The sequence below is a fragment of the Phyllostomus discolor genome, chromosome 1 (genome assembly GCF_004126475.2).
Source record: "Phyllostomus discolor isolate MPI-MPIP mPhyDis1 chromosome 1, mPhyDis1.pri.v3, whole genome shotgun sequence".
Classification (NCBI taxonomy): Eukaryota; Metazoa; Chordata; class Mammalia; order Chiroptera; family Phyllostomidae; genus Phyllostomus; species Phyllostomus discolor.
Window position 1 is genome coordinate 84,619,010 of NC_040903.2, and position 14,206 is coordinate 84,633,215.

The following is a 14,206-nucleotide window of genomic DNA, read 5'->3' on the forward strand; positions in this document are numbered from 1 at the left end:
TGGTTTCAAATCTGCCAAGGTTCAAGACATACACAGGCATTCAAAGTCACAAATACTTGTTAAACAAACCTTGTATTTTTTTAGATTACTCTAGTTTTTATTTGGGGAGAGCTTAGTTTCAAGGAAATTAACCTATGCTTTCATCCACATTTTCTATGTTATTTCCAATGTTAAAATTCTTCATATCCTACTATTTCATGAAACATAATTAACATAGGATTAATAAAACAGGCCTACATAATCACATCAGCCTGGCTATTACATTAAAACTCAGCTCTTTCTACAAACATGTTTCCAAGTCAATTATGATTTTTAAACCTCATTCTGCTTGTTAACCTTATTTCTGATTTTCCCATTATTCTAGTCAAGTAAATATACTTTATATAAAATATAGTCTGTTAATTTATAACTGTTCTCCTATAAGGTAGGTCCTCCCTCTTCAATGAAAGAAAAATTTATTCTACATCTACCAAGCATCTTTTCTCTTCTGCTTCCAAGACCTATTTCAAGAAACTTTTTCATGCATTATAAAGCTTGGTCTGTCTCAGGAGCATTTTACTGGACAAAACAAGCAATATGAAATGAAACTCTCCTCCCACTTTTAAAGATTTTATTTATTTAATTTTAGAGAGAGGGTAAAGGAATAAAGAGAGGGAGGGAAACATCTATGTGTGGTTGCCTCTCACGTGCCCCCTACTGAGGACCTGACCCGCAACCCAGGCATGTGCCTCGCCTGGGAATCGAACCAGCAACACTTTGGTTCACAGGCTGGCATTCAATCCACAGAGCCTCACCATCCAGGGCAAAACTACCTTTAAATTATTAAAATAAATACGAATTTTAACTTAGAAATTTTCTCTATGTCCTAAAGTCAAGTAAGAGCATATGTAAACATACTATTAGGTGAACTTAGAGGATTATATGCTATTCTCCCATGTCTGAATTTTTCTTCATATTTCTGTGTTGCATTCTGAGATAATCTATAACTTAAATGATTTTGCAGTGCATTAATTTCTTTTATACCCATATCATACTCTTTTGCTGTCTAGGGATTACATTTAGTATTTTATCTAAAGCAAAAACTATCTCTGGTGTTTTATGTAATTTGTACATTCATGGGGAAGGGGATGTTTAGATGTTTGAGCTTAATATGCCATTTTGAGCTGATAGCAATAATCTCAAAAATCATGGTCACTTAATGTAAGGGATTGTGAATCATACACAGGATTGAGTTTATACTTAAACATTACAAGCATCACTTTGTGAACAATAATTCCCACACAATTTTAAACAAAACTAATAAATACTTACCAGGAAAAGCATCAAAAGTAATTCTGTCTCCAGGAACAGACCCATTAGGAGGTGCCAAGATTTCAACTTTCTCTGGTGAACTAGCACACATCACCATCGCTTGAGATAGTACTCCCCTCATCTTTGCAGGTTTTAGATTACAAAGTAAAATCACCATACGATTCTGCATCTGTGTGAAAAACAGGTGATTAAGATGTATAGAATTTGGGGTACATCTAATATGCTATGTATCAAATCTTTTATTTTTGAGGATGTATCATTATCACTTTGTATCTCAAATTTTTTACTGCTGTTATAAAGCCTTATAGGAAGATGAAAAAAGTCTCAATTCTACAATGACTGACTAAAGAAAAAAAAAGATAGTTTAAGGGATCTCTGAGTAAATATCAAAAACACACTAACATTCTCATTTTGGAGATTCTAGAAAGAGAGGGGAAAAAAAGGTCAGAGAACTAATTTGTAAAAATAATGGCTGAAAACCTTTGCCAGTGCAGGGTGGGAAATAGATATCCACATCCACAGAGTTCCAAACAAGTTGAAAGACCCACACAAAAACCTATTACAATTAAACTGGCTAAAGTTAAAAACAGAGTCTTGAAAGCAGCAAGAGGAAAAGTAGTCACATACTAAGAAAACACCATAAGGCTATAAGCAGATTTCTCCACAGAAACTTTGCAGGCCAGAAGGGAGTGGAGTGCTGAAAGGAAGAAATCTACAACCCAGAATACTCTACCATAAAATATTATCATTCAGAATTGAAGGATAAAACATTTCCCAGGCAAGCAAAAAAAAAATCATCCTAATAAAACAAAAAGATCTAAGTCAAAAACTGTGGAGAGGGCAGTAAAAACAGAGTATTTTTAGAATGCCTTAAACCTAAAATAGAGGCTTTTTTAGAATGCCTTGAACTGAACTGCCTATCAACTTAAAATAGACTGCTATAGACTGCTATCTATGGGTAACAACTAACCAAATGTACAAAAGATACACTAAAAATAGGGAGAAAGAAATCCAAATATAACACTAAAGAAAACCAGCAAATCACAAGCGAAGAAACCAAGAGAAGAACAGAGAAGTAGAAAAACAACCAAAAAACGATGAATAAGATGGAAATAAGTACATCCTTATCAATAATTACTTAAAATATAAATGAATTAAATGCCTCAATAAAAAGACCCAGGGTGGCTAAATGAAATAAAGAACAAGACCATTAGTATACTACCTATAAGAGATTCACCTCAGCTCAAAGGAAACACAGACCATCAGAAAAAGAGATGAAAAAAAAAAAAAAAAACAAACCTGGGGTACCAATATTCCTATCAGAGAAAATAGACTGTAAAAAAAAAAGACAAAGAATGGCATAACATAATGAGAACGGAGTCAATATAAGAGGTGGATATAACATTTGTAAATATTTACACACCCAACATAAGAGCACCTAAATATCTTAAGCAAATATTAACAGGCATAGAGGCTGCCAGTCAAGATGAAGATGTAAGTAAACACGGCTTGCCTCCTCCCATAACCACAGCAAAAATTACAACTAAACTACAAAACAACCATCACCCAGAATCCTCAGAAAAATCAAGGTGCATGGAAATCAGACAGCCAAGGATTAAAGAAATCACATTCATTCAAACAAGGGGGGGGGGGCACAGACATGGAACAGGTGGTCCCACACCCACATGTGGTAGATAAAAATCAGGAGGGATATCTCAGGAGAAAGTGATCCCAGACCCACACCAGGCTCCCATGCTTAGGGTTCCAGTGCCAAGAAGATAATCCCCATAACTTCCAGTGGGGGACAGCTTCTTCCCAGACAAAAGTACAGAGGACTGCCAGTGGCCATTGTCCCTTGTCTGAGCACTCTCCCACACACAGCCACAGAGCAGTTATACCATATCTGAGACTTCATCAACACGCTTCACATAGGTGGCTCTGTCCAGGTGATTACCTGAGGCTCCACCCTATCAAACTTATGTGTGTGTTTTTCTACATTAGGCCGTGCCATCAAGACACCCAATGAAAGCAGCTCTACCTAATACATAGAAACAAATACAGGGAGGGTACCAAAATGAGGAGACAACAGAAATGTGGCTGAAACAAAGGAACAGATCAAAACTACAGAAAGAAAAAAAACCAAAATGGAGATAAGCAAACTATCAAATGAAGGGTTCAAAACAACAGTTATTAGGAACTCATTGGGTACTTCAAAAACATAAAAAAGACACAGGCAGAAATGAAGTTTACACTAAGTGAAATAAAGAAAAATCTACAAGGAACTAACAGTGGAGTGGAGGAAACCAAGAATCAAATCAATGATTTGGAACATAAAGAAGCAAAAAACAGCCTATCAGATTAAGAAGAAAAAAAAATCCAAAAAAGTGAGGACGGGCTAAGGAGCCTCTAGGACAACTTCAAGAAGTCCAATATTTGCATCATAGGGGTGCCAGAAGGAGAAAAGAAAGTGCAAGGTTTGAAAACTTATTTGAAAAAATAATGAAAGAAAACTACCCTAATTTGGTGAAGGAAATAGACATACAAGTCCAGGAAGCACAGGAAGTCCTAAACAAGATGGACCCAAGGAGGACCACACCAAGGCACATCATAATTAAAATGCCAAAGGTTAAAAATAGAGAATCTTAAAAGCAGCAAGAGAAAAAGCAGAGTTACCTACAAAGGAGTTCCCATAAGACTGTCAGCTGATTTCTCAAAAGAAACTTTACAGGTGAAGAGGAACTGGCAAGAAGTATTCAAAGTGATGAAAAGCAAGGACCTACAACCTAGATTACTCTATCCAGCAAAGCTATCATTTAGAATGGAAGGGCAGATAAAGTACTTCCCAGACAGGGTAAGCTAAAGGAGTTAGTTCACCATCACCAAACCATTATTAAATGAAATATAAAAGGGACTTATTTTTAAAAAAGAAGATGAAAACTATGAACATTAATGGCAATAAATTCACAACTATCTACAACTCAATCTAAAAAAACAAACTGAGCAAAAAAGCAGAACAGAAAAAGAATTATAGGTATAGAGATCATCTGGATGGTTATCATTTGGGATGGGGAAGGGGGAGAATGGGGAAAAAGGTGCAGGGATTAAGAAGCACAAATTAGCAGGTACAAAATAGGCAGAGGGATGTTAAGAATAGCACAGAAAATGGAGTAGCCAAAGAACTTACATGCATGACCCATGGACCTGAACTAAACGGGGTATTACGGGAGGGAATGGGGTATACGGGGTGGAGGGGGGCAATGGGGAAAATGCTGGGACAGCTGTCACAGCATAATATATAACATATATTTTAAAAAATCAACAGGCATAACAGAAGAAATTGACAGTATTGCATAATAATAGTAAACTTCAATACCTTACTTAAATGAGTAGATAGATCATCCAGACTGAAAACAGGAAAACATTAGCCTTAAATGACATATTAAATCAGATGAACTTAAAGTTTACAGAACATTTCATCCAAAAAACTGAAGAATACACATTCTTTTCAAGTGCCTTTGGAACATTTTCCAGAATAGATCACATGTTGGGCCACAAATCAAGTCTCAAAAAATTCAAGATTGATATCATATCAAGTATCTTTTCTAACTAAAAATCAACTACAAGAAGAAAAATGGACAAAACACCACAAACACATGGAGATAAAACAACATGCTCCTAAACAACCAGTCAAATAAAAAACTAAAGAGAAAATTAAAAATTCTTGAGACAAATAAAAATTGAAATTAAACTCTCCCAAATCTATGGGACGCAGCAAAATCAGTTCTAAGAAGGAAGCTCATAAAAATTCAGGCCTACCTCAAAGAACAAGAAAAATTCACAATAGACAATCTAAACTTACACTTAAGGAACTAGAAAAGGAACAAACAAAACCCAAAGTTAGTAGAAGGAATATAACAATAAAGATAAGAACAGAAATTGACAAAATAGGGAATAGAAAAGATCAACGAAACTAAGAGCTGGTCCTTTAAAAATATAAATAAAAATGATATACCTTTACCTAAACTCATAATGAAAAAAAGAGAGAGGGTCCAAACAAATAGAATCATAAATGAAAGTAAAGTGACAACAGAGAAAATAGAAATACAAAGAATCATGAAAGAATACTATGAACAATTACAGATCAACAAATTGAACCTAGAATAAATGTGTAAACTTCTGCAAATGTAGAAACTTCTAAGACTAAACCAGTAATAAAAAATAACTCCCCCCAAAACATCCAGATCCTGAATGGCTTCACAGGTGAGCTCTACCAGACATTTAAAGAGGAATTAATACCTGTCCTATTCAAACTATTCCAAAAAATTTCAAAAGGAAGGAATGCTTCCAAATTCATACTACTAGACCAGCATTATCCTGATACTAAACCCAGAAAATGACTCTACAATAAAGGAAATTATAGCTAATTTCCCTGATAAACACAGATGCAAATATTCTCAACAAAACCAAATACTAGATAAACTAATTCAACCGTACATTGAAAGGATCATACACCATGCTCAAATAAGATTCATTTTGGAGATGCGAAGGTGGTTCAATATCTGCAAAACAATCAATGTTATTCATCACTTAAGTAAAACCAAAAGTAAAAATCATATGATGTTCTCAACAGAGACCAATAAAGCATTTGACAAAATTCCAATATCCGTTCATGATGAAAACTCTCACCAAAGTGGATGAATAGGAAACATACCTTAACATAATAAAGCCTAAATGTGACAAATCCATAGCTAACATCATAATTCTACATGGATAAGTTGAAAGCTTTTCCCCTAAGATCATGAAAAGGACAAGATGCCCATTCTCAGCCCTTTTATTCAATATAGTTACTGGAAGTCATAGCCACAGCAATTAGACAAGAAATACAAATAAAAGGCATCCTAATACGAGAGACAGAAGTAAAGCCATCACCATTTGCAGATGACATGATACTATATACATAAAACCCTAAGGACTGACAGACAGAATTTCAAACTAATAAATTCATTAAAGCTGAAAGATACAAATACATAATGTTGGAAAAACTAGCTGGATATGTGAAAAAAAAGTGAATCTGGAACACTTTCTTAAACCATACATTAAAATAGTCAAAATGGATTAAAGACTTAAATGTTAACACCTGAAACCACAAACTCTCGGAAGAAAATACATATAGCAAACACTTTGACATCACTCTCAGCAATATTTTGTTAGATATGTCTCCCTGGGAAAAGGGCAATAAAAACAAAAATAAAGAACTGGAACTACAAACTAAATGTGTTTTGTGCAGCAAAGGAAACCATCAACAAAATGGAAAGAAACTTAACAAATGGTAAGAGATATTTGCAATAACATTTTCTGATAAGAGGGCTAATATCCAAAATATATAAAGAACTCATTCAACTTAACACACACAAAGAAGCCAAACAATTCAATTAAAAATGGGTATATTATCTGAATAGAAATTTTTCCAAAACAGATATAAAGATGGTAAACAGATGTAAAGATGGTAAAATATGAAAACATACTCAACATCGCTAACCACCAGAGAGATGCAAATCAAAATCATGTATCACCTCACACCTGTCCGAATGGCTATTATCAAAAAGTCAACAAATAACAAGTGTTGGCGAGAATGTAGACAAAAGGGACCCCTCAGACACTATTGCTAAGAGTATAAAATGGTGTAACCACTGTGGAAAAAAGTACGGAGGTTCCTCAAAAAATTAAAAATAGAGCTATCATATAATCCAGCAATTCTAATTCTGGGTATTTATCTGAAGAAAACAAAACCAAAAACATAAACTAGGACATATACATGCACCCCCCCCCCATGTTCATTACAGCATTATTTATGATAGCCAAGATGTGGAAGAAGCCTAGGTGTGTATCGATTGATGAACAGATCAAGAAGATGTGGTATTTATGTACAACAGAATATTATTCAGCAATAAAAACTGCAGTATTGACATTTGTGACAATACGGCTAAACCTAGAGGGTATTATGCCAAGTGAAATAAGTCAGACAAAGACAAATAACATATGATTTCACTTATATGTAAAATATAAAAAATTAACCAAACCAGCAACAGACTCATGGATACGAAGAACACACTGATGGTTGCCAAGGGGTGGAGCACAGAGAGATGTGTGAATAAGGTGAAAGGGAGTAAGAGGTACAAACTTCTAGTTATAAGTTAGTAAGTCATGAGGACGGAACACATAGCACAGGGAAGAGTGAATACTATCGCAATCATATTGTAGGATGACAGACAGTTACTAGATTTATCATGGTGATCACGTGGCAAAGTATATAAATGTAGAATCACAATATTGTATGCCTGAACTAAATATTATATAATATATTTTTAATTTAAAAAAATAGGCCTAAGTTTCAAATTTAAAAGGCCCCCTTTTTGAAGGTCTTCATGAACAAGAACTCTTCTTCAACAAATAATTTGAAAATACCACATATACGAGAATTTAAAGAAATGTCACTGCAATTATGTGTAAGATTAGCTAAATGCAATGTTCTAAGGATTAGATGATTATCTGTAGAGCTTTACCTCTGAAAAATACACAAATCTACAATATTTTGTATGTAATTATGGGAGGCTGTTAAGTGTCCTGGCTTTATAGAATGCTTACTAGGACTGCCTTGATGGGTTAGATGCAGATATACATAAAGAAAATTGCTTATGGCTGTGTATGACAGCTTTTGGAATAGAAAATAGTCTGCAACCTGTTGAGAACAAAAAAGATGAAGCCCAAACAAATTTTACCAATTTAAGATCACCTGGTTCTTTTTTCCAAGGCTCCTCATGAACTTACCTTCATAAGTAGTTACGAAGGAGTCCTGGTCCTATGTAAGAGGACATTTCAAAAAAAAAAAAAATAGCACGCACATATGCCCTATCTCTATATTTTTTCATAGGTAAGAGAAACTTCTTCACTCATCCATTCAATAGAGCAGCTAGATGTAATACAAGGCAGACCAAGTTATTCCTTAGCTCAAAACCCTCCAAGGGTTTTCATCTCACTTAGAATCAAAGCCAAAGTCTTTATAATGATCTATAAAACCCTACACTATTTGGCTTATATATCTGATTTCATCTCACATGGTACTCCCATTATTTGCTCTGCTATAGTGACACTGCTTTCTGATGTTCCTGGAATATCTCAGGCATCCATTTGACTCAGCTACCTAAAATGCTCTTCCAAAAGAGACACAAGACTTGTTTTCTTCATTTTCTCACACCTTTACTTAAATGTCACTTTCTTTATAAGGCCGTTCTGAACTACTTTATATAAAATGACATCATCATAATAGCCTTAATATTTCCTAGTTTCTTCCCTACTTTATTTTTTGTTGATATCTATCAGTGTTAACATGTTACAATTTTCTGTCTCCCCCATAGAAATGTGAGCTTCACAAAGGCAGGACTTAAAAAAAAATCTATCACCTGAATTCAACTGTTATACCCCTTATTCATAATAGTTCTGGCGCACTGTAGGTGCTCAACAAATATTTGCATCTAGACATATAAATAAATGTAGAGATTTGTCCAAGTTCACAAAACAGTAAGTAATATAGCTGGCAATGAAATCTTAATGTTGAAGTCTACAGTCTTTGTAATATCTCTGAAGTATTATGGGGCACAGGAAATAGGTAACTCAAATTATTATAAAGGATATCTTGAAAGAACAAATTAAAACTATTACTGTCTTTAATTTATTCCACCATCATTGGGAATATATATCTGTTTTTCCATACAGATATATATACCATAACATATATGCATATAAAAAATACTTTTCTAGCCCTGGCTGGTGTGGCTCAGTGGCTTGAGTGTTAGCTTTCAAACCAAAAGGTTGCCAGTTTGATTCCCAGTCAGGGCACATGCCTGGGTTGCAGGCCAGGTCCCCAGATGGGGGTGTGAGAGGCAAGCAATTGATGTTACCTCTTGCACATTGATATTTCTCTCCCTCTCTTTCTCCCTTCTGTCCCTTCTCTCTAAAAATAAAGAAATAAAATCTTTTAAAAAATGCTTTATATTTTTAAATACCTAAGCAACACAAAAATAAAAAAAATCCAATTTTTAACAACTAATGGGATGTCATTAAAATCTACAGTTTAATTTCCATGACTCCCTCTCCTCTTTTTTCTTAGAAAAGTATGAAGATATTTTAGTTATAAAAACATAAAACTTGTTCTCTTACTTTTAGTTTGGTGCTTTCTGGGTTTATACTAACAGAGATTTTTAAAAAATAAAGGAATAATAAAATTCCATGAGCAATGATGATTATATAAAATACCAAAGGAAAACATTTTTTTAACTGAGAAAAAAAGAATACATCTTCTTTCTATTTTCATGAATCCAATCCTAATGTACAGATCTTTTGCAAAGTTTTCGTTGTTTTATATACTTTTTCTGGTGGAATTAGACATTCAAACTAATCAACTGAACTAATCAATACTGGCTCATGTTGTTTAGTCATCTAATACAAAATTATATGATAAAGCATCAAAGAAAGAGGAAATGAAAGTGTCATGTGTATGCAGAAGTAATATTATTTGTACAAATTACCTGATCGAGAGGGACATGATTCACCAGGCCACTGACAACGGTTCTTGGGGCTGCTTCCCCAACATCTACTTCTTCTACATACAAAGAGTCTGCATCAGGATGCTTTTTAGCAGTGACGATACAACCAATTCGAAGATCCAGACGGGAAACATCTATTGGCTTAGAATCAGCACTTCCTGTTATAGATTGCTGTTTTTTCTCCTTTTTCTCTCCTTTAAAAACAAAAAATTCTATATGGGTAAACATCAGAAGCAAAACAAAAATAAAATATGAAAACCTTCACAGCATTGATACTGATGAGATTAAAGGAAAAAAAATGCCGCCTTATCTCCTACCTTCATTTAAATAGTAAAGGAAAGAATTATTTACTGAAGTCAGTATCTTAAACCCTGTTTCAGCTATTTCTCTGTTGAGTAAATGGCCTCTATCTCTAGTTAAAGACAAAGATAAGAGGTTGGTGAACTATATAGCTCATTAACCTCATAGTCCAGCACAAGGACTATTTCTGTCAAAGTTTTATTAGAACACAGTCCTTGGTTCACTTACATATTGTCTATGGCTGTCTTTATACTACAGCAGAGCTGTAGAGTCGTCACAGAGCCTTATGGCCTATAAAGCCTCCATACCTACAAAATGACCCTTACTGAAAAAGTTTACATTTCCCTGAAACAGAGATGCAGAAAATCCTTCACAATTTTTACTGTGACTTTTTACAAAGTGAAAAATCCTACATTTAGAAAGAATGCCACACTTCGTAGTCAGCTAATATAATTAGCTGACTAATATAGCTGACTAATCGAATATAATTTCACTGCTAAAATGTTTCTCGCATCAGTTAAACACACTGATAAGTATATAATGAATTTCTCCACTTCTTATATTTCCCTGAAGACTTATCACGGCTTTAGGCTTATCCACAGCACCTATTTGAGCAGAAGAGAATATTTTATTCTGATTATATTTTTTAAATCCTACTTTTATTTATATGACGATAATCTAATTCTTATTGGGACATTATTTTAGCTACTGAGTGAAAATGCAACCTGTAAAGCATTCATATTCTTTAAGTTTACATTTAATTTCTCTGGCAGAAAAAAAAAAAAGAGAAACAAAACAAAAACTTATTTATCTCTGAATCACACTATTGTGGCTTGAAGCATTTCCTTTCAACTGTAACTCTGATTAATCTTTGAACAGATATTTACTGAGATCTAAGGCACTAGAAAGAACTATTAAGATGAGCAGACCATGCTATCAAGGCACTGAAAATCTCTCTTAAGGAAGACAGATGTACTAATGAATATATGATAAACATTACGCGTATACAAGGAAATACAGAACCAGAGAATAATAATTTTGTCTGGAATAGGAAATGCAGATTTTGTGTAAATGGCATTCACAATTTATACAAAAATAGTTTACAAAACAGGAAACAGAGCTAGTTCAAAATAATTAACAGTTTTTAATCTTATTAGCAAATTATTAAAACTACCACTTTCTATGTAGCAGATTCAAAGATTTTTTTTAATGGTAAAAACCCAAATGTTATAGATATATATTACCAGAAGAAAATATACCAAAACCCTAAATAGTAGTTATCTTTGAGTGATAAACTAAGTACTTTGTAATACTGCAGTATAACAGTATATTTATCTCCACATGTATTTTTTAACTTCATATCCCAGAATTTGAAATACTACCTTTATCAGGATTCTGTATTCCAGAGGTGATTACAAATATTAAAATCTATACCAAGAACTTTGTTAGTCATCATAAGGGATTTTAGAAATATTCATTGACATGAATGATGTTTATATGCAGCAGTCTAGATAGATTGTGTGGGTACCACAGAACTTGCCTGTGTAGAATTTTGAAATCTGGCAATCACAGCAGCCAAACACCAATGAAACAACCTTCTATTCCATCACTATTCAATACAGAACCTGCAGACCGTATATGTAGCTATTTATATTTAAATTTAAAGTAATTGAAAATATAGCTGTTTAGTCACAGTGGATACATTTCAAATGTTCAATAGCTACACGTGGCTACTGTGCTGGGCAATACAACTATACAGCATTTCCATCACCAAATAAAGTTCCACTGGACAGAGGTCTTCTAGACCTAGAGCTATTTGGTCTTGCGTGCTGCCTCCTCCCACAAAGGAGGACTTTGTTGTCTCATTGAACTAGAAGACTGATGGATCCTGCAGTCAGGAATAACCATACATCTTTGAGTATGGACCTCACCACGGTTAAATTAAAAATAAACTAGAAAAGATGAGGCTTTAGCATTGATTCAGATGAGAACTTAAACTCAGGTAGCACCTAACAAAACTGAGGCACAGAGCAAGATATGTTTTGGTGGTAGGAAGTATAGGCTTTGGTGGACAATTAGATGTGAAAATTGAGGAAGTGGGACAGGTTTAGCTTGACTGTAAGATTTCTTGTCTGGTTGGCTAAGTAGATGGTAATATGCTTTCTACTTCAGGTCTTATGGGTTCCTAAAACTTTAACATCCCTATGCCTTACTTCAGACATTCTGCTTTGACTGGAGTATCCTTTTCCTAGCTCCACAGCTGTTCCTAAGATAACTATCTGTGATGTTTCTGAAATGATCCCCCAAATATACAATACAATTCAGTCACACCAAACTACATATGGGCCTCTACGCTTAAACTCTACATTCTGTGTTTTAAATTATATTGGTTCCTCTAACTCAAATGACATACTCTTACCATGTCCAACCTGGTCTACCTTCACACATTCTTTAGGGTCCAGCTTCTATGTTCTAATATCATACTGTTCCTAATTCTATTCTAGTTCATAAAAGCTAAAACTTTCTACTTTTAACTAATGGAACTTTCTACTTCTAAGTAATCTATCAAAAATGTTGAGATCTGATAAAGTAGTTAAGAACCAAATAAGCTTCAAGTACAATACCTTTCTTTTCAAGTTTCTCTTTCACCTTCTTTTCTTCGCCTCCTTCTCCTTTTACCTGTTCTTTGGCACCAGAAGATATGGTTGTGATTGGTATAGACTGTGTCATGTTTTCAGAATTAGCTTGCAGTGGAGTACCAGATGGAAATGGTATTTGTTTCACTAATATAGAAAATGAAATAGGTAATGTCATTTATATTAAACCAACAAGCAAGATGAAAACCATGAAACTGTGAATCACAACTTTGATTAAAAGAGAAATTCACTGTATATGATGATCAAGCCTCTACTGAGACTGTAAAAAGCCTGCCAAGAAATTACATAAATTTTAAACATGACAAAAGAATACATGTTTCTCCTTTAATCACTGATGACTAAACTGAGAAAATTATAGATAACAATAATAGCTAATATTTACTATACATTTACTATGTCCTAGACACTTTTCAAAACGTTTTATATGAATTAACTCATAATTTTCATACATAAGCAGCAAATTCTATTCATATCTCCATTAACAGATAATCATCCTGAGTCATAGAGAAGTCAAAAATCACACACACAGTGAGTAAGAAAGCAGGACTTATACTCAGGTAGTCTGTCTCCAGAGACTCTATACTCTCATGGTTTGGGGGCAAGATAATGTATTTTTCATGCAGGTTTTCCTTCATATTGACCATCAACCAGGAAGGTATTATAATAATAATAATAATAATAATCTCTATATCACAAAACTAATGGAGAGACAGCATTATTTGTTCATAATTCTATTTCAAAAAACAGCTTTTTTAAAGAAGTAAAGACAATTCCTTCAGCAATATTAAAAACATTCTCATAGCCTAGTGAAACAGAGAAATGCAATCCTTTGAGGGATTTTGACGTGACTTTCTGGCCAATATTCAGACTACTTTTCTGAGGAATTTTTTTTAATTTCCCTGGAGGCTATTGCTTCTTTTAGTGATGTGAAGTTCCATATATGCCTATTTTATGTTTTAGCATTAGACAGAATTTAATGCTTTAAATCAAACCGTTGATTTGTTTTAATAAGGTCAGAGTTGAAAAGTTTAGCATTTCAGGGCAATCTTCCAGAACTGAGAGAAATAAAAAGCAGTTTTATATTGCTAATATTTTAACTGTTTATCTGTATTCCAAATCTCCTACTTTTGAAAATCATCAACTAGCCTCAAATTTTCAATTGATAAATGATATTGTCTCTAGTTGACAGTTTTAAGCATACACTATTAATTTTTCCTTACTTTTATTCAGTTCACTAAGGGTAAAGTTCATACTACAGTATTCAAAATAATTCACCGATGGAATAATGGTCAAAAGAAAGTATACCTGGACCTTGTAAACTCACCAAGAAAGGAT

At 33.9% G+C, this 14,206-nt stretch overlaps 1 protein-coding gene across 1 annotated transcript in view; it reads right to left on the reverse strand.

Moving 5' to 3' along the window:
* Positions 1 to 14,206, reverse strand: part of AIMP1 (aminoacyl tRNA synthetase complex interacting multifunctional protein 1) — a 36,274-nt gene that overhangs the window by 6,815 nt on the left and 15,253 nt on the right. Inside the window, exons 4-6 of the mRNA XM_028508086.2 lie at positions 12,839 to 12,997; positions 9,897 to 10,108; positions 1,312 to 1,480 (exon numbers count right to left, since the gene is read on the reverse strand). Coding sequence (XP_028363887.1) covers positions 1,312 to 1,480; positions 9,897 to 10,108; positions 12,839 to 12,997 — 540 coding nt within the window. The remainder of the gene's footprint in view (positions 1 to 1,311; positions 1,481 to 9,896; positions 10,109 to 12,838; positions 12,998 to 14,206) is intronic.